Source organism: Melozone crissalis, unplaced genomic scaffold (assembly GCF_028551555.1).
Source record: "Melozone crissalis strain CALT ecotype California unplaced genomic scaffold, PUWL_Pcris_2 ptg000032l_1, whole genome shotgun sequence".
In the NCBI taxonomy this organism is placed as follows: Eukaryota; Metazoa; Chordata; class Aves; order Passeriformes; family Passerellidae; genus Melozone; species Melozone crissalis.
This window is the reverse complement of record NW_026535810.1, coordinates 352,102-377,086: the sequence shown is the minus strand read 5'-3', so window position 1 is coordinate 377,086 and position 24,985 is coordinate 352,102. Positions and strand designations below refer to the sequence as shown.

The 24,985-nt window shown below is 55.3% G+C and overlaps 1 protein-coding gene across 6 annotated transcripts in view; it reads right to left on the bottom strand.

Annotated features, from left to right (window-relative positions):
* The window catches only part of MAPT (microtubule associated protein tau), a 42,443-nt gene that overhangs the window by 7,673 nt on the left and 9,785 nt on the right, over positions 1 to 24,985 (bottom strand). For 2 of the 6 annotated variants that reach the window (XM_054281730.1, XM_054281732.1), the window contains exons 2-9: positions 16,244 to 16,332; positions 14,911 to 14,997; positions 13,811 to 13,897; positions 12,248 to 12,313; positions 7,075 to 7,121; positions 3,657 to 3,783; positions 3,131 to 3,181; positions 2,450 to 2,715 (exon numbers count right to left, since the gene is read on the bottom strand). In XM_054281730.1, the coding sequence (XP_054137705.1) occupies positions 2,450 to 2,715; positions 3,131 to 3,181; positions 3,657 to 3,783; positions 7,075 to 7,121; positions 12,248 to 12,313; positions 13,811 to 13,897; positions 14,911 to 14,997; positions 16,244 to 16,289 (777 nt within the window). In that variant the 5' untranslated portion in view covers positions 16,290 to 16,332. Of the gene's footprint in view, positions 1 to 2,449; positions 2,716 to 3,130; positions 3,182 to 3,656; positions 3,784 to 5,966; positions 6,138 to 7,074; positions 7,122 to 9,084; positions 9,904 to 12,247; positions 12,314 to 13,810; positions 13,898 to 14,910; positions 14,998 to 16,243; positions 16,333 to 24,985 lie in introns of all 6 variants that reach the window. The other 4 variants (XM_054281733.1, XM_054281734.1, XM_054281735.1 and 1 more) reach the window with 3 other exon arrangements.

The following is a 24,985-nucleotide window of genomic DNA, read 5'->3' as shown; positions in this document are numbered from 1 at the left end:
CCAGACAGCCCCAGGGTGGAGACAACCCCTGCTCCTGCCCCACACAGCCTGGAGTGCCTGCACAGCCCCCACGGGTGCAAATGCAGGTGACAAACCACAGGTCTGAGCCTGTGAGAGTCCCCAGCAGTGTCACCTCCCCGGGCACAGGCACTGCTGGTGGCACCTTCCCCAGGGCTGGGCAGGCTCCTGGGCTCCATCCAGCATGCCAGCCCCAGCCTGCTGTGCCAGGAGAGCTCCCTGCAGCGCCCAGGCTCTCCAGCACGCAGCACCATGGCCGCTGGTGTGTGCCTCCAGCAGGACTGTCCCAGGTCACATCACCCAATCCGCGAATCAGGGCCCAGCTGTGCCAGAGCCACACGGGGTGGTGCAGCCACAGCACGAGGGCTCAGACACGCAGCAGCACAGCAGAGACCTGGCCTGGCTGTTCCTCTGCCTGCCCAGCCTGGGATCTGCACGGAGAGCAGGCTCCAAACCCATTTCTGATCAATGTCTGGGATCAGCCCCTTCTGCTCCAGCTGCAGCCTTTCTGCTGGGAGCACTCTGCAGCATCCCCAGCAGAGCATCCTTTGCAAAGAGCAAAGACTGTCCCAAATTCAGCTGTCCTCACTCTTTCAGCAACAACAACAATCAGAGAAGCAGAGGGGGGGGGGGGGGGGAAAGCAACTTGTAAAAGCTGGATTTAAAAAGAACAAGCAAATAATTTAACTGTTTTCCAGTAAACAAGGGCTCCTTCTAAAATCCCTGGAGAACAGGGTTTGTGGGGGTGGGAAGAAAAACCCATGTCTTGTGCTCAGTGGGCAGGAGGGCTGAGCCCCCCCAAAAAAGGACTCTGTGCTCATGTGCTGCTGTCTCATGACCAAGAGCCCTGCCCAGGCTCCAGAGCCCCCCTGGATGGTGGCACAGAGCCAGTGAATCGCCAGCCACGGTGGGAAATGCCCGGGAAGGCCATGGAGAAGCAGGCTGCCACTTCCCAGGATGCAGAGGAGCCAGCCCAAAGCCTCCCCCCCATGCCAAAGGGGGGCATCCAGAGCCACCGAGGTACCTGCTCACACCAAATGCCATGCACAGCACTCAGGGAGCGTTTGCTGTGGCTCTGCAAGGTCTGCAGCCAGGCAGTGCCACCCCAGGACAGGCAGTGCCACCCCAGGACAGGCAGTGCCACCCTAGAACAGGCAGTGCCACCCTTAGAACAGGCAGTGTCACCCCAGGACAGGCAGTGTCACCCCAGGACAGGCAGTGTCACCCCAGGACAGGCAGTGCCACCCCCAGGACAGGCAGTGCCACCCACAGGACAGGCAGTGCCACCCTTAGGACAGGCAGTGCCACCCCCAGGACAGGCAGTGCCACCCTAGAACAGGCAGTGCCACCCTTAGAACAGGCAGTGCCACCCCAGGACAGGCAGTGCCACCCCAGGACAGGCAGTGTCACCCTAGAACAGGCAGTGCCACCCTTAGGATAGACAGTGCCACCCACAGGACAGGCAGTGTCACCCCAGGACAGGCAGTGCCACCCTTAGGATAGACAGTGCCACCACAGGACAGGCAATGTCACCCTTAGGACAGGCAGTGCCACCCCAGGACAGGCAGCGTCACCCCAGGACAGGCAGTGCCACCCCCAGTACAGGCAGTGCCACCCTTAGGATAGACAGTGCCACCCTTAGGACAGGCAGTGCCACCCCAGGACAGGCAGTGCCACCCTTAGGACAGGCAGTGCCACCCCAGGACAAGCAGTGTCACCCCAGGACAGGCAGTGTCACCCCAGGACAGGCAGTGCCACCCCCAGTACAGGCAGTGCCACCCTTAGGATAGACAGTGCCACCCCAGGACAGGCAGTGCCACCCCAGGACAGGCAGTGTCCCCTGCCAGGCTTGCAGAATTTAAGACCCTCATTCCCAAGCCCAGAGGTCACTTTGCTCATGAAACAACTTTTCTGGGAGTATTGAAAGGACAAAGTGCCACCAGTTCTGGCCGTGCCACCCTGCACTGTGTAGCACCTGGTGGCACAACACAACCCAAAACCTTGCCAGAAGAGCTGGATCCAAAACCCCAACGTGGGCAAAATGCGGGGTCCGAGCCCGAGACCCTCAGAAGGAGCTGACAGACCCTCCTGTGCCCTGCTGCGGGCACAGGGTGGCACTGAGAAACACAGCCCTGACCCTGCCACCCCTCAGGGCTGCAGCTCACAGCCTGCTGGGCACTGGCACCACCAGGGAATGCCATTCCCTCACGAGATCCCCACCATGAGCTCTCCGTGAGCTCAGCAAGGGATTCCAGGCCAAGCTGAGCAAGGAATTCCAACCCCAAAAACCTTCCAGGTGGAGCGGAGCCAGGCTGGAGCCCTGCCCACGCCCGTGCCCAGCGCTGCAGCTCCGGGGAGGCCGTGCCAGCCCAGAGGGAGCCTCCAGCACACGCTGTCCCCCCCAGAGCGGGAGCAGAGCCCGCGTTCTTACCTTGCCGCCTCCGGGCTGGTGCTTCAGGTTGTCGGTGGAGCCGATTTTGGACTTGACGTTCTTCAGGTCGGGCATGGGCGCGGCGGCGGGCGGGACGCGGGTCTTGGCGGAGGCCGGCGACTTGGGGGGCGTGCGGACCACCGCCACCTTCTTGGGCTCCCTGGCTGGTGGGGTGGGCAGAGAGGGGGTGCGGGAACGGCTGCCCGGAGTCCCGGGGGAGCCGGGGCTGCTGTAACCGCTTCTGTCTCCGGACTTGGGCTGCTCACCTGCGGTTTGCACAGAGCACGGCCCCGGTCAGGACCCCTCCCCTGCTGCCCCTGGGGGCTGCTCTGCCTCGTCCCAGAGCCCACCCAACAGCCCAGCGAAGGGGGGGAGGCTGCTGGCTGCGCTCTCTGCTAGTCCGCTTTGAAGGCAAAAAAACTGCGGTTCAAAGGCAATTTCCTAATTATCCCAGAAGGAAGATGGTCTCCACCGCCTGGATCGTCAGTAAGACTCCCCACCCGAGCGTGGCACGGTGAATTACAGAGAAAAGACGCTCAGAACCACTTTTCTCTCAGAAATTTGGAAGCGCTTTCACAAAATTATGTTCTGCAATTAACTAAGGCCGATCGCTGAGCAGCTTAGCACTGTCCCCAGTTTGAAAAGGAAATGAAAGAAAAAAAGAAGACCCTTAAACATCACCTTTCTCAGTCTTTGCTGCTGCAGGAGGTGGCTTTTTCTGCTCCTTTCTGCCTGTTTAGTGAATGAGAAAGATGCTTAAACATAATAAAGCTGGAAAATTAATTGATTTAAGGTTTTATGCAGCTCTGGTTAAGTATGAAATATATGTATACATCCAGTGAAATGCACCATTTTAATGGAAATTCACAATGCCTGATGCTTTCTGGGGTTTTCTTCTCTGAGCATAATGGGCTAATCTCCACTCCTGTAATCGAAGAACTGATCCTCTTGCCCCTGCCCTTTGCGAATATCATCAGAGAGAAAACGAGCAGATGGATTAAAAAAAAACGGAGCTGCCTAAATCTTCCAAATTTGAGGAAATCCCACGGGACAAAGCAACTGGCCTCTGCTACACACCGGAGACTGCAGGAGCACAGGCACTGAGGGAGGGCTCAGAGCCCCAGGACAGGGCTGCGTTTGCCACGAACCCCTGGCACTGCCCAGCAGCAGCACCCAGCGCCCAGCACACGCCGCCACCGTCACCTACCGGAGCTGGGAGGGGTCTTGGGGGCCGTGGGGGTCTTGGCCGGGATGCGGGTGGCGTTGGTGGAGTTCCGCTGCGCCTGCCCCGCGCGCGCCGCGCCCGTCTTGGAGCCAGCCCGCGCCTCCGGGCCCTGCGGACACAGCGGGGGTCAGGGACAGGGTGGCACCCCTGGGGACACAGCGGGGGTCAGGGACAGGGTGGCACTCGTCAATCAGAGAGCCAGGAACAGGGTGGCACCCCTGGGATCAGAGTCAGGGACAGGGTGGCACCCCTGGGATCAGAGTCAGGGTGTCAGGGACAGGGTGGCACCCCTGGGATCAGTCAGGGACAGGGTGACACCCCTCAATCAGAGAGCCAGGGATGGGCTGGCACCCCTCAGAGAGCCAGGAACAGGGTGGCACCCCTGGGATCAGAGTCAGGGACAGGGTGGCACCCATCAATGAGAGAGCCAGGGATGGGCTGGCACCCCTGGGGACACAGCAGGACGTCAGGGACAGGGTGACACCCCTGGGATCAGAGTCAGGGACAGGGTGACACCCCTCAGTCACACAGTCAGAGACAGGGTAGCACCCCTGGGATCAGAGAGCCAAGGATGGGCTGGCACCCCTCAGAGAGCCAGGGACAGGATGCCATCCCTGGGGACACAGCAGGGCATCAGGGACAGGCTGGCACCCCTGGGATCAGAGAGCCAAGGATGGGCTGGCACCCCTCAGAAAGCCAGGGACAGGATGCCACCCCTCAATCAGAGAGCCAAGGACGGGCTGGCACCCCTCAATCAGAGAGCCAGGGACAGGATGCCATCCCTGGGGACACAGCAGGGCATCAGGAACAGGCTGGCACCGCTCAGTCAGAGAGCCAGGGATGGGCTGGTACCCCTGGGGACACAGCAGGGCGTCAGGGACAGGCTGGCACCCCTGGGATCAGAGAGCCAAGGATGGGCTGGCACCCCTCAGAAAGCCAGGGACAGGATGCCACCCCTCAATCAGAGAGCCAAGGACGGGCTGGCACCCCTCAATCAGAGAGCCAGGGACAGGATGCCATCCCTGGGGACACAGCAGGGCATCAGGAACAGGCTGGCACTGCTCAGTCAGAGAGCCAGGGATGGGCTGGTACCCCTGGGGACACAGCAGGGCGTCAGGGACAGGCTGGCACCCCTCAGAGAGCCAGGGACAGGATGCCATCCCTGGGGACACAGCAGGGCATCAGGGACAGGCTGGCACCCCTGGGATCAGAGAGCCAAGGATGGGCTGGCACCCCTCAGAGAGCCAGGGACAGGATGCCACCCCTCAATCAGAGAGCCAAGGACGGGCTGGCACCCCTCAATCAGAGAGCCAGGGACAGGATGCCATCCCTGGGGACACAGCAGGGCATCAGGAACAGGCTGGCACTGCTCAGTCAGAGAGCCAGGGATGGGCTGGTACCCCTGGGGACACAGCAGGGCGTCAGGGACAGGCTGGCACCCCTCAGAGAGGCAGGGACAGGCTGGCACCCCTCCCACTTTTCCTTGGGATTCCCCACGCCTGGAATGTGCCTGTTCACACCTTGTGTCCCAATTCCACAGGCAGGGCACAGGAAAGGCTGTGACCTTTCCCAGGTGAGCCCTTGGCTTCAGCTATGCCATGCACTGCACCCTCACACCTGGCTTGGCCACACCTCGGCTCTCTGAATTTCATCCTTTGGTTTCCCCCGTTCTGCCAAAATTTTGTACAGAAGATAAATTCTGTATTTATGTATTTATTTATGTAATGTAACGCATGTATGTAAAAATACAGCATCTGTGACTGGCACAGGGTGCCCAGAGCAGCTGTGGCTGCCCCTGGATCTCTGGAAGTGCCCAAGGCCGGGTGGGACAGGGCTTGGAGCACCCTGGGACAGTGGGAGGTGTCCCTGCCATGGCAGGGGTGGCACTGGATGAGATTTAATCTCATTTCTGACCCAAACCATGCCAGGTTCTGTGTGGCCTGCACCCCCTGTGCTTTCCCCATGGGTGTGTTGATGTGCCTGAATGGCACAAAGGGAAAAGCCTCAGGTTCTGTTCACCCTGCAGGATTGGCCATGGAATGTGCAGCACCTGCAGCCCTGGCACAGCTCAAACCCACCTGTGAAACACACACAGAGCTGCCAGACAAGGAGGGGCACAGAGGGACAGGGGAATGGGGGCACACCTGCAGCAAGGAGCCCTTTGTGTGCACCAAACCCGGGTGCAGGGAGCACATTCCCCTCTCCAGGGACAGGGAAGGGCCTGCAGCAGCCAGGAATGCCAGGAACGCCCTCAGGTGCTGCCCTGGCCTCTGTCCCAGCCCAGCCCCTTACCTTGGCTCTGCTTTCCTGGGGGGTGGCAGGACAGGCTCGTTGGGAGGCACTGGCAGGGCTGCAGGGTGGTTTGGAGGCACTGGCAGGGCTGTTGGGTGCTGCTTTCAGAGGGGCTGCGTGCTGGATGGGGGCAGTGGAGCCACAGGGGTTGGCAGGGCAAGGTGAGGATTTCTTGGAGGTGGAAATGAAATGAAATGAAATTAAATGGGGGAAAAAAAAAACCACCAAAAAACAAAACAAAACAAAAAAACCCAAAAAAAAAAAAAAACACCAAAAAACCAAAAAAAACCAAACAAACAAAAATAAAACACCAAAGGAAAATCAGCATGGCAGGGAAATAAAATGGGATCGGCGACATTAAATGGGATTAGAAGGTGCAATACAGAGCTGGGTGTGGGGTAGGGACTGCCAGGGCCGTACATAGAGAAATAACCAATTTCAGTGTTAGAAAGTGATTCTGTTTCTCATCTTTAACTCTTCACCCGCTGCATTTCCCCTCAGCTTGCCCATTATCCCACCCAGGCACTAACCAGGATAATGGGCAGCTGAGCTAAACCTCCTCCAAATTACCAGTGTGACAGATATTGTTTAACTTCTGGGATTTACCCATTGCTAAACTCTGTTCCTCACCCACAGCACAACACAGCATCTTTTTGGGGTTATCCTGGGCAAGCCAGGAGCTGGATTTGATGATTCCTGTGGATCCCTTCCAACTCAGGATATTCTACAATCTGGATTATTTAATTTAATGTTTTAATTCCATGTTTTGCTCTTTTCACAGTTATGCTTGTCCCCAGTGCAGTTTTGAGCCTGCCCCAAGGTCAGCTGCTGCTTTTCAGCCCTGGGCTGATAAAATGCTTTCTCCAACCTCCCACCCAAGCCCATGAGCCACGTGCTTGATTCAGATTCGGATCATTTCCTCACCCTCAAAGAACCCATGGATTGCACCATCCAAACCCAGGGGAGGGAAGGAAAAATAAAAACAAATTTATTGTTTGAAACAAATGGAAAAATGGAACATAATGGGAAGGTTTCCTGAGAGGCAGGAGGGCAGGAGAGGAGCCAGGACAGGGGCAGGTGTCACCCCTGGTTTTGGTTTTTAGCTTACCTTGGGTTTCTTTTCATCAGCTTCGGTCCCTTCCTTGTCAACACGACCTGACAGATGGAAACACACAGTTACACCTCCTGGGACTGCTCAGAAACTCCAGACCCTGCTGGGGGTGCTCCCTGCCCCTCAATACTGCTCTCAGAGATGTGACAGTGTCACCACCTGCCGCAGAAATCCCTGCACACCACATTGCTCCTGAGCCAGCAGAGGATGCTGCGTTAGTCAGCACTGGGGACCAGACACACCAGGGAGGTTTGTGAGGGAGAATCCCGCCCAGATTTCCACCCAGGATCCATCCAGTCCAGCACAGAAAGTTCCCTTCAACCCTCTGGAACACCCACTTGTTCTAACAATTACATAAACAGGGACCCAAACTGGAGGAAGCCCCGGTGCAGCAGCGCTGTGATCTCGTTTAAGGGGTTCTTCAGTTTGGCAGAGCACTTTTATCCCTGGCTGCTGGTCATTCCCTTCTCTCCTGGCAGGCTGCTCTCTGCCTCCCAGCACCGTGCCCCTTCCACCTGGGTCAGTCTAATTAGGAGATCAGGAATGGGGAGGGGATAAAGTTTGTACTCGGAGGCACTCACAACAAAGCCATTTTCCCCCCATCTTCAACTAATTGGGAGGAGAAGCTGCTGATGTTCTCCCCAGTGCTGGGAAACTCATCCTGGGGGATCAGCCCCTTCCTGATGACATGAATGCTCTTAATCCAGCCCTGACCCCCCCCCCCAAATTCAGCTGAAATGGAGCCAAGCAGCCACCAAGCATCTCTGCCTTTAAGGGAATACCATTAAATAATTCAACTTTTCCTCCTGAATCAGAGGGTGGCTGGCTCTGGGCAGTGCCTCCCCACCCTGCTGTGGTTCCAGGCTCCAGTGCAAGCCATGCCAGTGCCTGCAGCACACGAGGGAAGCTGCACACTGCAGATCCCACAGGGAACAAGGAGAAATGAGTGATGAGCTTTGGCTCCGGGGGAAAAAGCTCCATCCACAATTCCTGCCTGAGCCCCCAAGCCCAGCAGCATAACCCCAGGCCAATGGGAGCAGCCAAGCCAGCCTGTGGGATGTGTGGAGCTGGGGGAAAAGGCAGAGCTGCCCCCAGGACCTGCCCTGGAGAGCCAGGGCTGAGGTACAACAGGTGAGACACCTGCATGTCGTGTCCTGCTGCCCTGGCTCCTCACCACAGCTCACAGCAACCTGCCTTTGGCCACTGAGCTGGGCCCCTGGGACACTCCTGAACCCAGGAGAGGTGGAGGACACCAAGGAAAGGTCCAAGGGATGCTCGAGCACTGAGCGGTGAGCTCAAAGCTCTACCCAAGGCTGCCCTCCCAGCCCAGCCCCACACAGTGTCTCTCAATGCCTCACAGGCAGCTCCTGCCGAGCCCCCAGAGCCAGCACTGAGCTGGCACACCCAGGGACACCCATCCAGGGCTGGGGTGGCAGCAGGATGCTTTGGAAGAGCAATGGACATGCCTGGCAGTGGGAAAAGGCCCTGCTGCCTCCAGCAGCACTCAGCAGCGATATTCAAGGGGAAAGTACAAGAAACAGGAGCAGCGTGGGAGCTTTTCCACGGTTAGACCTGCCATCCTTGCCTGTTTTCCTCCTCCCTCCTCTTTAGGGAAGCCAGTCCCAAGAGTTACTGGAGCAGACATGCAAACCAGATGGCACGTGTCCTGCTGGAACAAGCTGCACACGCCAGGTGAGCCCCACGCCACCGTGCCAGAGCCACGTCCGCGTCCTCCTCTTCTCAGGTGGGACTTAGGGCGCCCACCCAACAGATCCAAGGGAATCAAAACAAAAAACCAGGTGAAAAAAGCATGATTAGGGACACGGCAGCACCATGCAAGGCACGGGGAACCGCAGCACAAGGGGTCTGTCAATCCAGGCCAGGATTGAGTGAGGAGGGAGGGCAGGCAGGGAGCAGCAGCGCTCTGGGTCAGTCACAGCTCCAGGCCAGCTCCAAGCAGCAGCAGCAGCAGCCCCGGTGGCAGCACTGCAGTGCTGGAGCACACACCTTTGAGCAGAGGGACACGGCTGCCCTTGTCCGTGGCAATCCCACCCGGCTTCCTCCGGGGCGGCCGGCGGGCACCCGAGGCTGGCACAGCCTCTCCCAGGGCAGCATCTCCATCCTTCACACCATCCTCTGCCTCAGCAGCGAGTTTGGCTGTTTCCAGCATGGGCCCAGAGTCTTCTCCCTCCTTGGGCTCAGCTTCTTTCTGGGGGGCACTTCCAGAAGGCTCTGGCAGGGGGGTGTCTGCACCTTCTCCCCCCAGCAGCTCTCGCTTCTCCTCTTGGTCCTCTCCTGCTTTATGTGACTCAGCTTCAACCACAAGTGCCTCTCCTGGGGTGTCTCTGAGGACACCTTTGGACTTGTTTTCCCCATCAGATTCTTCACGAGTCTCCTGGGCAGCTGCTGGCCACGAACCCTTTTCAGGTCCCGGAGAAACGCGCTGATCCACGAGGGAAGGCAAACCCTGCCCAGGAGCTTCATCAACATCCCGGTCCTCATCCCTCTGCCGTCCACCAGAACCTTCCTTGATGGTGGCTCTGGCACACAAGGGTCCATCCTTGAGGTCACCTGCGCCTCCTGCTCCTGCCAGGCCCAGCTCTGGCTCTGCACCGCTGCCTCCAGAGCCTTGGTACATGTCCAGGGGGATGGGGATGGTGACCTCGATCCTGGTGGGAGCTGCTGCTGGAGCTTTGGCTTCACGGGGCAGGGGCGGCTGCTGAGGGCCCAGCCCCTGCTCTGGGGGCTGGCTGGCACCTTTCCCTGCCTCTCCCACACGCTCCTGAGGGCCAGGCTGGAGCTTGGCAGAGCCCGGCTCGCCCGGAGCTGGAGACGTGGGGTGTGAAGCATGGGCAAGAAATTAGCACAGGCATGTCAAACATCGCGGAACGGGAGAGATTCAGCATTTCCACTGGCAACCAAGGGTAAAAGCGAGTCCCACCCCCCCACACATTGAACAGAAAACTCACTCCTGGAGTGGCTTTTGCCTTTAGAGAGCTCTGATCCCCACGGGAATCAGGAACAGCACCTGATTCAGGTCCTGTTCAGGTCCAGATCAGACTCCTGCTGGGTTCACCCTGCACTCCTTGAGCTGGTTGAGCTGTAGTGGTTTCCAGAAGACAGGAACATTCCCATTTTCCCTAACACCACCACTGGGCCATCAGTCTGGTGGTCAGTGCCCACCTCTTCTTGCCCCAAGGGCCAGAGCTCTGCCCTCCCTGCTGGCCTCCCCTCCCCTTGGGAGATGCTCAGGCACACCCAGCCCTGGCTTCAGGGCTCAAACCAGCTCTGCTCTGCCCTTGGACCATTCCCACTGCCCAGGAGCTTGGGAAGGGCACTCCCATGCCATGCCAGAGCAGGGCAAGGACTGGGGAGAAGAACGTGGCTGTAGCCACAGGGCCACAGCAGTTTGGGACCCCTGAGAGCTCCAGTGCTGCTGCTCTGCCATCACTTGGGCTGGTGACATTTGAACCCCAGAACCTGAGGCCACAAAGGCAAAGATCTGTCTGATTATCTTTTATTTTCTGGACTGTGTGTCTGGAAGAGGGGATATTCTGTTCTGTCACTGCTCTGTGTGTGACACAGACCTCTACAATCCCACCCAACAACTGCTGCATGAAGCCAGATCTTCCAGTTGAGCTGGAGCTTTCCTGTTGGAAATCCCTCCAGCTGAAGGAAAGATGCCCTGAGCAATGGAGGATTCTCCTGGGTACGTTGCTTTGGAGCCACCAGCCCTGTAAGAATGTGCCTCTTGCATGATGAGCTGGTTCAGCTTCAAGGACTCTTTGTTTGAGCGCTGATCAGGGGCAGAGCCTAAATCAGAGCCCTGAGATCACAACTGTGGCTTTGGCAGATTAACAAACAAGACTGAAACAAGAAAAGATGAAGTCAAGACCAACTTGGTCTTTCATCAGTGTCCTTCCTAATTAAAGAGAATATCACAATTAAGTGAAATAACCACACCAAGACCTTGTATGTGATAGCTGAAAGATGCCAGGACAAGGCAGAAAGGGCTTGGTAAAAACCTGGTGAGAAACAGCACTAAAACCAGGGCAGAGAGAACTTCAACCCCTCCACTAACAATACTGAATTCTTTTTTATAATGGAGCTACTATTTCATATTTAGAAGAGCTGACAGTCCAAAAACCACTGGCCAGGCAAGCAAAGGTTTTATTCTAATTGCAGGGAGCAGAGTGCACAGAATTGTGCTCATCTCTGTGTGGAAAGCAACAACAACCTGAATTCTGCCCTGAGCTGAGAAGGCAAAACCTATTTACTTCTGTAAAAAACATGGATGTCTAAGTGCACTAATGGAGCCATGAAGAGGAAAGACACTGCTCAACTGCATTTGTTGTGTTTGCTGCACAGCAAACTGCTTCACAAAATGGCTTTTGACTAGGATTTTAAGCAGCACAATAAATTAGTGCTGTGGGGTGCAGTGCAGGCAGGACAGAAACAGCACAGGGACTCTCAGCCCCTAAGTCTGCCCCATGGAATCAAACCAGCACTGGGAGCTTTGGGAAAACCAATTTTCCATCAAGTCTGAACTGAGGGGAGTCAAGAGAAACTTTCCAGGTAGCCAAATGGTCTCTGGGTGGTTTTCAGCCCTTCCAAGCAGACACAAAATGAATGCTGTGAGAACAGAACAGAACAGAACAGAACACTCACTGCCCACTAGGCCTGCCTTCCTCACCCACATTCCCCAAGACTGGGATGAGGAGAAAACTCCCTTAATGTTGAAGCCAGGGTATGAGTGAGCAGATTTGAGTCCTGTTTTACTTTAGAAAGTCGCAATAATTAAACAATTTGCTGGTTTCATGTGTGAGCACAGGGCCTGCACTGCCTCTGCTCAATGTGAGCAGCTCCTCTGGCCCCAGCACATCCCAGCTCTGTCCATCAGCTTTCCCAGCCTGGAGAACACCCTGGTTTTACAGCTGGACAAACAAACACCGTGACTTTGACCATCTAAAAGGGAAATGTGGTGTATGAGGAGCTGAAATGAGTATGTTGGAACATACCCCACGTGTGCGTGGCCCTTCTCTGCCAGGAACAGGCAGAACTGCAGAGCAGGGCACAGCATTTCCTCACAGAACAGAACCCCCAAGGCACCACCAACCAGCTGCACACGTGGGCAGCGCCAGCTGGTGCCAGTGGCAGACAATTCACCCACCTTGAGAGGCATCTCCTGCAGCGTGGTCCTCCAGGTTGGGAGTGGCTCCCACGCCCGCCTCCTCAGCTGCTCCCAGGCCGGAGAAAGAAGGGGAAAAACATGATCAAAACAAGAGTTAAGGTTAGCCTGGAGGATGAATGTGCCTGCCTGCTGAGGCTGCCCGGCAGAAGGAGCAGGATCTCTGCTGCACCACAGAAAGGAGCAGGATCTCTGCTGCACCACAGAAAGGAGCAGGATCTCTGCTGTACCACAGAAAGGAAATCTCCCCACACCGACGATGGATCTGGGTAGCTCTGTTCAGCCCCTGCTCTACGGAGCAGAGCAGTGTTTCACCAGCTTCCACATCCTAAATGGCAGGTTAGCACAAGCTCTTCCAGGCAGAAAACAGGCTGTTAAGGAGCAAGGAAACTCGTGGATGCACATCCTCTTCTACCCCCACCTGGCTCTTTCATGGCCAGCAGCACTCCCGTGAATGTCTCTTACCTGAGCTCACCTTCTTGGTGTCTGTGACCCACCTGTGAACCCTGCCAAGGCTGTGTGAGACCAGCAATTCCAAGTCTGACACAAAGCTAGAGAAATCCTGAATTTCAGCACTACAGGTACATCAGAGGAGCATGGTTTTCTTCACAGTGATGGTGGTTTCTCTCCACCAGCATTTTTTCAGTTTATGGCTACTTTCAAACTAGCTTAAACAGTGATATTGGTATGCCACAGTTCTCCAGTCACACTAGCACTTCTTCTGGTTTCTCCATTATTTTCCAAGCAGTTCAGGATACACTGGGACAGTCAGATCTTGCACCAGAGCCCCCGTGTTTCAGCCCAGGGCTCTGCCAGCAGCTCAGGGACTGGATGCAGCACAGAAATTTCACTGCTGTGAGTTTGTTTCAGTGCTTGGCACTGGCAGAAGCCCTTTTCTACCCGCTGCTTTTCTCAGCTCCTGCCTGGTGCTTCCACTGGCTATGGCACAGGGGACGCGTCCTCATTTCTCACACACAGACCTGCCCTCCCAGCTCCTGCTCTCCCACACACAGCACTGCCACGGTCACTCCCTGCTCTGCCTCTGGAAGGCCCCATCCTTCCCTGGAAAACCAGGCCCAGGTGCAGTGAGTGCCCACAGGGCTGAATCAGTCCCTTCACTCCCTCTGCATTACCCTCAACAGCGCTGCTGCAGTGGCCTGGTTTTCACCTGCCACTCCAAAGACACCCGCGGGGCTGGGCAGAGCCCAGGAGCTGCAGGACAGGCACCCAGGGGCTGCTGGCACAGCAACAGCCCAGAACTGCAGGTGGGAGCCTGGAGGTGGGAGCCAGAGCCACCACAGAGCCACCAGGCAGAAGGACGGTCGGATGTGGAGCAGAGGAAGAGAGAAGAAAAGGCTGCGAGCTCCCCGAGGATGGGAAGGCAAGAGGACAGCTCTGAGTGAGGAATGCTCTGCAGAAGAAGGAAGCAGCACCGGGAGCAGGGTCCCTGTGAGAGGTTTGGTGGTGCTGTCTCACAGCACCGACCAGTCCAGCTCTCTGCTCTGCCTGCAGCAAGGGATGAAGCTGCACCTTGGTCTCCCTCACCTGTGGTTCCTTCTGGGATCTCCCCGTGCTGTTCCGCACCACCCTGCTCCTCGTGGTCTCCTTCCTCCACTAAAGGTGCTGTGGCATCTGAAAAACAACACAGCTTTCACACAGCTGCTGGGGGGCAAAGCCCTCTGGAGGCCAGGACGGGCCTGAAGAACTTTGTGCTGCTCAGAGAAGCACTCAGAGCTGGTGGAGGGAACAACTGAGCATGGCACAGCAAAGCCAGAGCCACGGGGACACCGTGAGCTGCCCCCTGGCACACAGTGTGCCACAATGCTCTCCCTAGGCTTCTGAAGGGCTTTTGGCTTTTTTTTGTCCAGAAATCCAGCACTGAGAGCAGCCCCCGGTGCACAGCAATCGTGCATGGAGACACGGCTGGGCTGGAGCAGGACAGAACAGCTCCCCTGACTGCACCAAGCAGCCCAGGGTGGCTGCACCGTGCTCTGGGACACAGGGACACCCAGCTCCACCTGGCTGCTCGTCCTGGCAGCCCCACTCCAACTGGGAAGCAGGATAACATCCCCTCCTGCACCAGATGGGTTCTGCGTCCTGATTTCCTGAGGCACTTTCCCAACAATCACTCAGCCCACGCCTCCAGTGGGACAGGGCTGGAACTGCTCAGCATTTCTGCCCAGCTTTCATTCCTTTCAGAACAATTCTGCCAGCTAAAGCCTCTACCTCACCTCTCCAAAGGCAGATTCTTGGGATTAAAGCAGCAAAAAGTGAAGGTAATTACAACAGCGAGCAAGCCTCTGGAATGAGAGCCTTTCTACCCACGAGGCACTCAGGACCTGGGGAGCACAGTGACACAAAGCTGTGTCACTCCACACAGGACTGCACTGCCAGGGCCTTGCAGAGCCCCTGCAAAGGCTGCCGGACACAAACCACCAGCACCTTCCTGAGAACAATTCACCTCTCTGCTTTCCAGCCCACTCTGCACCTCATCCACCTCCTTCAAACACCACTGGTGATGAGACCAACAAAGGGGATTCTCCTCCTGAGAAACCCCACCAGGACACGGCACAGGGAGTCTGTGGTGAGGTTGACCACGACCCCATCCATGGTGGTTCCCAAGCAGAAAGTCAAAGAGCTCCCACCTTCCGTAGTTGGGGTGCTCTTAGCGTCAGAGGTTTCAGAAACAGGCTCATCCGATCCATCATCGACTGGTATCTGAAGGGGATAGCCTGGAAAACATTCAAATACTTACAACACGTCCTTGGCTATCACCTGGGGCCTGGGGTTACCAACTCTCATTGCCCAGAGCCACAGCTGCAAGAAGCTGCAGCTGGAGAGTGAAAACCACCTGAGCTAAAAGCAAGCAAAGCGTGAAAATGCCAACCAAAAGCACCAGGGTGACCACCAAAAGGAACAAAAGGAAACAAAAGAAAAGCCCGGTGAACCGGGCAGGCAGAAACAGCAAAGCATGGCACAAGCAGGCAAGGAGATCTCAGCAACATAAGGAGGAAAGATGTGCAGCTTCTGAGCCTCTGCTGTCCTCTCCCTCCCTCCCAGAGCAGGCTGAGCCCTGCCAGGACTGCAAACCAGCCCGCGGCTGTGACAGGGCTGGAGCAGGACAACGTTCTGTGCCAAGAAACGGCGGCAAAAGTCCTCTGGAAGAGCAGGGCAAGAGGCACAAGTCTCCCCTCAGCAAGGGTGCGGGCAAATCAAATAATGAGAGCTGGGAAAAGTGATGTGGGGGAAGAAGAAGCGGAATCCCTGTGAGCCTGTGGCGTGTGAGACAAGCTGAGAGGAGCTGTCGGACCGCAGTGCTGCAGAGCCAGGATGAATGGAGGCTCTGGATGCTCTCCAGGACAGAGGCCATCCATTTATCAGGCCAAAGAGGCGTCCAAAGCACCTCAAGAAAAGGAAATTAAGATGATGTTTACATGGAGCGTAGCCAGGAGTGAGTCCCACCAGGTTCGCTGGCAGTGCGGGTTTCCAAGCTCAGCTGTGGAGCACGGTGGAATGAGAAAGGAAAAGCTTCTGAAGGAATGCAGGTCTGAAATATGGTGAGGAGGACTCTGGCATGGCCCCCACTCCCAGAGCTCCCTGCTCAGCTGTCCCCAGATCCCTGTGCAGGTGAGGAAAGCAGGCAGCAAGCTGTGACCCCAAATAAGTGACCCCAAATAAATCACCCCAAATAAAACCAGTGCTGTGTTTCCTGAGCAAACTGAGGAGTGGACACAAGCACACACTCGCAAAGCTGCAGCAGTGGGATCCCCCCTAGGCTGGGCTTGTTCTGCTCCATGGACAGTGAGATCCACGAGCAGCATTCTGCCATCACTGCGCATGTTGGAGCACCTTGTGGGCTCCCTGTGGTGCCCTGGCTGACCCTCAGTGTCCTTCCAAGGTCCCCTCACACCACCAGGGTGTTCTCCCTCTCCCTCCTTGGCCCAGGCAGGTCCTTCAGCACCTCCTGGACGTGCTCACCTGTTGAGAAGTGTTTTTCCTGGCCAGGTGCGTGATCCTCCATCATGGTGGTGTCCTGAGGCTGCTCTGCCACCTCTCAGCAAAGGTACCTGAAAAGGAGAGTGAAAACTGACACCCATTAGGCAAAACCTGACCCAAGAGGAGCCAAGGGAAGGTCTGGGCAGTCCTGCACAAGCAGAAGCACGTGCCAGTCACTGCATCCCTCACAGCACACACAGAGGCAGCTCCTGCCAGCTGCATCCGGGTTCCAGGAGTATTCAAGATGTGCCAAGCAAAACGAGCACCCTGGAGCACCCAGGACGCTGCTCTGGCACAGCTCTGCCCCTGAGAGCAGCAGGCTAAGTGCTGGCTGACTCCTGTGCACGCTCCAAACTCTGCATTTCCCAGTTTAACCGGTCTGCCAAGAGCTGGGTTTGCTGGTGAGGGGCGATGCTGCTGTGGGAGGGAATCCTTCCATCCCTGTGTGCACACCCAGCAGGGACGCACAGCTACCACAACACACCCATCACCTTAAAAACCACCCAAAAGTGACATTTGGGGGGACACCAGGACTGTCCAGGGATGGATTTTGCACTCTTTGAGGAGAGGGGCTCACTCAGCTGTGGCTGTGAGGGGACAGCACAGCCCCTGCTCTAACCCCAAACCCCTCCAGCAGGGCTCAGAGAGCCCCAGCACAGCACAGAGCAAAGCAAACAGGTCAGGGGTGGGAGCAGAAGGTGCCAAACCAGCCCTTTCTCTAAACTGCATCGATCTGCAAAAGGAAATGAAACCTCCAACAACCATTCTCTGCCCCCGGTGCAGGGTGCTCTGTGCCGGATGGACAGACAGAGCTTTTAGCTAAGAGCTGGTTAATTACAGCCATTGGCAGTGATTAATAATCAGCTATTAGAGCGATCACATGCTCAGCAGTGGAGCTCGGGTTTCCAGCAGCAAGGAGGAAACTTGTGGTTTTGTCTGCTGGCAATAAATTAACTGCATGCATGGAACCACACAAGGGCCAGTAACCAGATCTCTCACCCGGCTTTTTTTAAGCCTTAGCAAGATGACTCTGCAATTTAATTACTGCCTTAGACAGCTACAAAGCCATTGGACAGGACTGGAGAACCAAGGCTGCACTGCAATGAAATCACCCATAAAAATGGAGGTATAAAATAAGAAAGAATTAAGGATCTAATTTTTGCTCTAATTGGTGGGCCCTAATTATTTGGACATATGGCTGCCAAGTGCTGAAAGGATCATATTGATTATATCCAGGCCTCATTTTGCTGATGCTTGCTATTATTTACAGCACTGAAATACTAAAATATAGTGTTAAAAAGCAACCTAGGCACAAATCTGAGTGTAAAACACCCAAATTTGCTGTGCTGCATTTAAATGATGCTGTTTCCTTACTCTGCCTCCTCTCCTCACTCCCTCACAGATGTTTTTTGGAGAACAGCACTCAGGTGTCTGCCCACATCTGGTCCTTTCTTGCCTTTCTGGACGATTTCCTGGGGCACCAAGCAGAGGGTGCTGCTTGGGGAAGGTTCATGTGCTGGCTCCAAGGACAGCATCCCCCTGGGGGAAACCTTGCAATTCTCCTGGGCATGCAGGGCTGCAGCCCGGGGGAAACATTGCAATTCTCTATGGCTGCAGCCAGGGGAAAACCTTGCACTTCTCCTGGGCATGCAGGGCTGCAATCTGGGGGGAAACCTTGCACTTTTCCGGGGCATGGAACCTGGGGAAGTCCTTGCACTTCTGGGCATGCAGGGCTGCAGCCCAGGGAAAACATTGCAATTCTCTATGGCTGCAGCCTGGGGATGTCCTTGCATTTCTCCAGGATATGCAGGACTGCAGCCAAGGGAAGTCTTTGCACTTCTGGGCACGCAGAGCTGCAGCCCGAGGAAAACCTTGCACTTCTCCAAGGCATGCAGGGCTGCAATCTGGGGATGTCCTCGCATTTCTCCAGGGCTGCAGCCCGGGGAAAACCTTGCAATTCTCCAGGACCTGCAAGGTGGGGAAGTCCTTGCACCTCTCCTGGGCATGCAGGGCTGCAGCCTGCGGATGCCCTTGCATTTCTGAGCATGCAGGGCTGCAGCCCTGGTGCTGTGGTTCAGCAGAGGCTGCTGTGGGCAGGGCTGGTGTCCCCTGCCTGCCCTGCCCAGCCAGTGCCAGGGCTCTGCAGCACAAAGGAAGGGCCAGGGCAGAGCAGAGCAGCTGGGGATGCTGCTCCCTGCCTGTGCTGCTCAGGGCCAGCCCCCACTCCCACCGTGGCACGGCACAATGCAGCTCGGGAGGATGCTGACATTAATTTTTCAGAGACAATCTGAGAGCAAGAGCTGCCTCCCTGTTACAGGGGGGAAAACACGACTGAGAGCATGCAGGTCCATCACTGAAACACTCAGGGGGCACCTCAAGCCCAGCTGCAGCCCAGGGAACGCCCCAGTGCCCCTTCCTCCAGACACGGAGCCCTGGATGGCTCTGGAGAGCAGAAACATCTGCCAGCAGATGGAGCACAGCATCCTATGCTGCTCCTGAGAGCCCCCCGTGCCCGAGCCACCCTCAGAGGGGAGCAAAACCACCTCCAGCTGGCACAGGAGGGAGGGAAAGCCTCAGCTTGGCCTTGGGTTTTCACTCAGGTAATGAACTCCTATGACCAGAGAGAATTTATATCTTATTAAAATTCTAAATTCCAATTCTCAAAGATGGACTGAAAATTCTGAGAAGAAGCCCACAGTGATAATCCTCTTTGTTTTTCCTTTTGAGTGGGGGAAGGGGAAATCCTTCTCAGAGAAAAACATAACATCAAGGGGAAAAAAAAAATAATTCTAAAATATTCTTAAAAATGTAAAACCAGCCCCGCCTTGAAGCAATGGCTCAGTGATGCATAATTAGAGCAAAGAAAGCTGCACAGAGATAAACTCGAACAGCACCCTCCTCACGGCAGATAAAGCACAAACCCTCCAAAGAACCTTATCCATCCCCAGCAGAACCATTCTCCTTTACCAGGGACACTATCTAAAAAGCAACAGCCCATCCCATAATTAACAGCTCCTCCACACCTCACATTTTCCAGACTTCCTGGCATTGGAAGGGACCTCAAAACCCACCCAGTGCCACCCCTGCCATGGCAGGGACACCTTCCACTGTCCCAGGTGCTCCAGCCTCAATGTCCAGCCTGGCTTTGGGCACTGCCAGGGATGCAGGGGCAGCCACAGCTGTGCCAGGGCCTGTCCATCCTCACAGGGAAGAAAATCCTCCTAATATCCACTCCAAACTGTCCCAGTCTGAATCCATTCCCTTGTCCCATCACTGCAGCTCCTTGGAAATATTTCCCAACATTCCCATTTCCCATAGATGTTGGAAAGCCACAATTAGCTCAGCCCAAAGCTGCTCCTTGTCCCCAGCCCCACATCCAGACTGCAGCAGCAATTCCTGCCCTACAGCAACGAGGCAGCGGGGCTGGGCACAGCCAGGACATCCCAGAAGAGCCCTGGGGAACCCAAAATCCCCACACAAAGCCTCCAGCACCCTCAGAGCCCAAACTCCCAACCCTCGGGCACAAAGTGGAAGGGAGATAAACCCCAGGCTTGCAGACAAGGTGAGCCCAAGGTGCCCCATGGAGGAGAGGGCAGGTCCAGGAGCACCCAATCTGTGCCAGGCACCACCAGCCCTGGCACAGAGGAAGGGGGAACAGCCCCCCAGAGCCCCTCAGTGGGCACAGCACAGGGGACACAGCCGGGACTGTCCCCAAGCAGGGCAGGGACAGTCCCAGGATCACAAGGCTGGAGCAGGGGCTCGATTTACACAGCCCAGCCCAAAATAAACCCGGCCTTGGCAGAGCTGCCTGCGGGTGCTGCGGGGGCCCTGGGGCACAGGGGCAGGAAAATACAGGGAAAGGAAAGGAAAAGGAAAAGAAAATTTCAGCAGCAGGAGGGTGAAACACCCGGGGAGATGCTGGCTGGGATTGCACACTCTGGGACTCACCACTGCCCCACCAAGCAGCTCCACCCCTCATGCAGCCACAAAATACCCTCAAAATAGCCACAAAACACCCTAAAAATATCCACAAAAATACCCACAAAATATCCACAAAATGTCCACAAAATACCCTCAAAACAGCCACAAAACACCCACAAAACACCCTAAAAATATCCACAAAATACCCACAAAATATCCACAAAATGTCCACAAAATACCCTCAAAATACCCAAAAAATACCCTCAAAACACCCAAAAAATACCCACAAAATACCCTCAAAATATCCAAAAAATACCCAAAAAATACCAAAAAAAATACCCACAAAAAACCGACAAAATACCCACAAAACACCCAAGTGATCACCCAGGTAACTCCCAAGCAGCTCCACCCCTCATGGAGCCACAAAATACCCACAAAATACCCACAAAACACCCAAGTGATCACCCAGGTAACTCCCAAGCAGCTCCATCCCTCATGGAGCCACAAAATACCCACAAAATACCCACAAAACACCCAAGTGATCACCCAGGTAACTCCCAAGCCTCTAGGCTATTGTCTCCTGCTCAGCATCTTCCTTCCCCATTATTTAATCAGAAGGGGCACAAAGCACTCGCTCTTGTTGTCAAAAATGAAAATTCAACAAACAGGAGCTAAGCTAAGTTACCTCTGAAAGGTGATCAAACACAAACAGCGCTTTAGAAAAGCTTCATTCCATCCGAATTACATAATTAAAACAGAGTGACAGCACCGTGAAACAACATCAGCCTGAAAGGCTGTTCATAATTCATAAGCAACTTCCTTTTCATCTCCTTTGTGCTCTTCTCCAAGTACTGTTCTTCCCAGAAGCTGACAGAGGAAGGAATATGGACGATGATCTCATTAATTGCAGGCACTAATATGCAGTGAGCTGAGAAATTACATGGAATTTCAGGATATCTACTCAAGAGGATGGAAAACTTCTTTTAGGTTCAAAGGCAAATAATGCCTGTTGGAGAAATAGGACAGAGCTGCGAAAGAAATTGTCTCCAAAATACATGTTTTCTTTTTGCTTTTAATAGTTATTATAGTTTATAGTTATTATAGTTTAAGTATATATATATATATAGTTATATATATAGTTATTTATATAGTTATTATAGTTTAAGTAGCTCCTTGGAGGTGTGAAACTTTTTCCCCTTTCTCCAGGGGCTGGGCACTTTACAAGGAGACACGAGATGGTTTTTTGGGCTCACAGCAGAACAGCTTTTGGGGCACAGGAGTCTCACCACAGCAGCATGGACACCCATTTCCTTCTCCTGTCACTCCATTCCCCCAACACAGCCCTTGCAAATCAGAGCTGCTCACAGCCCAGAGCCCGGCCAGGGTCACCACGGGGGTCTCCAGAGCAGCCTCGTGGCCAGAGAAAAGCCAAGGAACACTCACTCACACGCTGGTAAGTTCCTCAGGGCTGCTGAGCATTAAACTAACAGAATTTGCCATCCCAAATCAGCTTAGGCCCAGTTCAGCAGCTGCCTCGGGGCAGGGTAGCAATTAGAGACCAGATTATCCAGCACAAAACCCCAGCCCACGGCCTGAGCTGCAGGACAGGGGAATGGGTTTGCCTGCACGTCCCCTCTGTGCCCCAATAAAACAGCTGTGACCTGCTCCACCTTCACCCAAAGCCTGAGCATCTCCATTTCCACCTGCAGCATCTCCTGGCATTAAATACATCCTCCCTCCTTCATCTTCCATCCCTTCTCAATTTCCTTCTCATTTCTGGCCTGGTTGACCTGACCAACCTTCCCCAGCACCAGCGCAGCCCCCAAGCCTTCCCTGTGAGCTCTCAGAGGGCATTTCAGGGTGGGCACAGCCCAGGGAGGTGCTGGCACTCCGGATCACCCAGCTCATTCCACGACACGATGCAAAAATCAGGCTGCCCCTAAGTCCCCAGAGTTTAGGCAGATTAGAGCTCTGCTCAGCAGGGCTTAGGTGGCAGCACAAAAGGAGGCAGCAGCAGTTTTAAAGCAGCCCAGTGTGCTCAGCAGGCTCTCTGCAGAGAGGGGAGAGAAGCCTCTTTGGCAGGGATTTGCCAGGCTCTGCCTGAGGATTTCTCCTTCCCACCCCCTGCCACAGCACCCTGCAGCTCCACCGAGCCCCGAGATGGTCGATGCGGGGGGGATAAATTCCTCCTCCCCAAAATCCTGCTTGCTTGGGAAGCCTTTAAGCAGTTGAACACGTAGAGCGGATCAGAGAGAAGGCAGATCTTATTTACCAGCTAATTCCCTTTGACTCTTCCCATCCCAACCTGCTGCAAACCAGAGCCTCCCCCATGCTGCTGCTGCTGCAGGTTTAAGGCAGGCTCGACAGCTCTGGGGCTTGTAGCAGCCATTATTCACTGTGCAGAAAGTGCTGGAAGGCTGATATATTCCCTCAGCACTGCTTTCCCAAGGCTGGGCTCGTGCCCAGATGTGGCTGCAACACCAGGCACCAGGACAGAGTCACAGGCTGCTCCCCCAGCCACCAAAAGGGATGGGGAGAGGGAAAAGAGGTTCCCAAAAAAATGTCCCTGGAGTTTTAATGAACTGGGGCAATGGATGGCACAGCAGCTGCTCTGCCCCATCGAGTGCCTGCTCTGCTTTACCCTGGCTGGCAAACATCACCGTGAGGAGGCAGAAATGGCTTTTGGAGAGATTGCACTGCCTGAAGGGAGGAAAGCACACAAGCATCCATCCCCACTGACCGACACTGCCACACTCCCCTGGTGGCCCACTGGAACTGTCAGGGGTGTGCCCAGGATGGGCAGCAGAGGACAGAGCTGCTGGCAGAGCACTCTGGGGGCTGGCAGGGCTCACCTGCTCTGGGGACAATTGCCACCTCACAAACACGGGGCAGCTCCTGTGGCCAGCAGGGTCTCATGGCCACCACAATCTTCCTCATTAACATGAGGCCAGAAACAAGCTGACAGAACTTATTTCATGCTCCAGTGGGTACCAAACCAGCTCCCAAGGTGGGGCCAGGCTGGTGGATTCAGATCTCCCCCATTTCCCTCAGTACAGCCCATCTGGGAGGGCACTGAGCACTGCTGCACCCATCCTGAGCTCCCTGAAACGTAATTCAGCCAATCAAAGAGCTGAGAAACACCCCAAAAGTCACTCTGTCAGTGAGATATACAGGGAACAGCCTCACAGGACCGTGGGTCAAACGGTCTGCATTGGACTGCAAAAACTGCCAGGCCATTGCTGTGCCAGCACAGCCACCACCCAGCTGCACCTGAGCCCCACCAAGTTCTGCCTCAGGCTTGAAAAAGACATTGCCAGACACAAGGTGTGTGTTTATTGCTTACTTTGATCTCAGCTGCTCCCCTTTCTTTGATTTCACAGTGCTGACAACGTTTGCTGCGCCCTGACAGAAGTTCTGTGAATATTCAATGCTGCCACAGTAATGAAGATATTAAATATGAAAGATTCTTCATGCCACAGCTCCAGCCTAGTGAGCAATCCCAGCCAGAGCAGATGAGACACAACCAGGAGAGCCTTGTGGCCAGTGATGTTGCAGGAGATTTTCTCAGGGCCAGGAAAACATTCTCCATGGATTGGGCCATCATATGTGAAGTTATTTTTGAGCTGTTTCAGCACATGGATAGAAAATAAAACGATGACAACGGCACCATCTGCTGCAGCTACTGTCACGCCACCATGGCTGGCATGGCTCTGGCAGCCACAGAAATCCTGTCCCAGGGGAGAAGCCAAGGTGAGGCTCCCCAGGGATCCCTGCCTTAATCCTGCAGGGTAAAACCCCTGCTTTCCTCCTGCAGGGTAAAACCCCTGCCTTCCTCCTGAAGGGTCAAATCCCTGCTTTCCTCCTGCAGGGTAAAACCCCTGCCTTCCTCCTGAAGGGTCAAATCCCTGCTTTCCAATCCCTGCAGGATCCCATCCCTGCTTTCCTCCTGCAGGGTAAAATCCCTGCTTTCCTCCTGCAGGATAAAATCCCTGTCTTCCTCCTGAAGGGTTCAATCTCTGCTTTCCTCCTGCAGGATCCCATCCCTGCTTTCCTCCTGCAGGGTAAAATCCCTGCCTTCCTCCTGAAGGGTCAAATCCCTGCTTTCCAATCCCTGCAGGATCCCATCCCTGCTTTCCCCCTGCAGGATCCCATCCCTGCTTTCCAATTCCTGCAGGATCCCATCCCTGTTTTCCCAACCCTGCAGGCTCCAATCCCTGCTTTCCCATCCCTGCAAGATCCCATCCCTGCCTTCCTCCCACAGGATCCCATCCCTGCCTTCCTCCCACAGGATCCCATCCCTGCTTTGCAATCCCTGCAGGATCCAATCCCTGCCTTCCTCCTCCAGGGTAAAATCCCTGCTTTCCAATCCCTGCAGGATCCCATCCCTGCTTTCCCCCTGCAGGATCCCATCCCTGCTTTCCAATCCCTGCAGGATCCCATCCCTGCTTTCCCCCTGCAGGATCCCATCCCAGCTTTCCAATCCCTGCAGGATCCCATCCCTGCTTTCCTCCTGCAGGATCCCATCCCTTCTTTCCCCCTGCAGGATCCCATCCCTGCTTTCCTCCTGCAGGATTCCATCCCTTCTTTCCCCCTGCAGGATCCCATCCCTGCTTTCCTCCTGCAGGATCCCATCCCTGCTTTCCCATCCCTGCAGGATCCAAGGCCGACTGCAGCAATGGGTTCCAGGGTGCAGTGTCACAAACACATCCCAGAGGAGCAGAGGGGAAGGACAGGGTGTCCACCAGCAGAGCTGGAACAAACATTCCCAGCCTGGAAAAGCCCAGTTCAGCCTCCCCTACACTC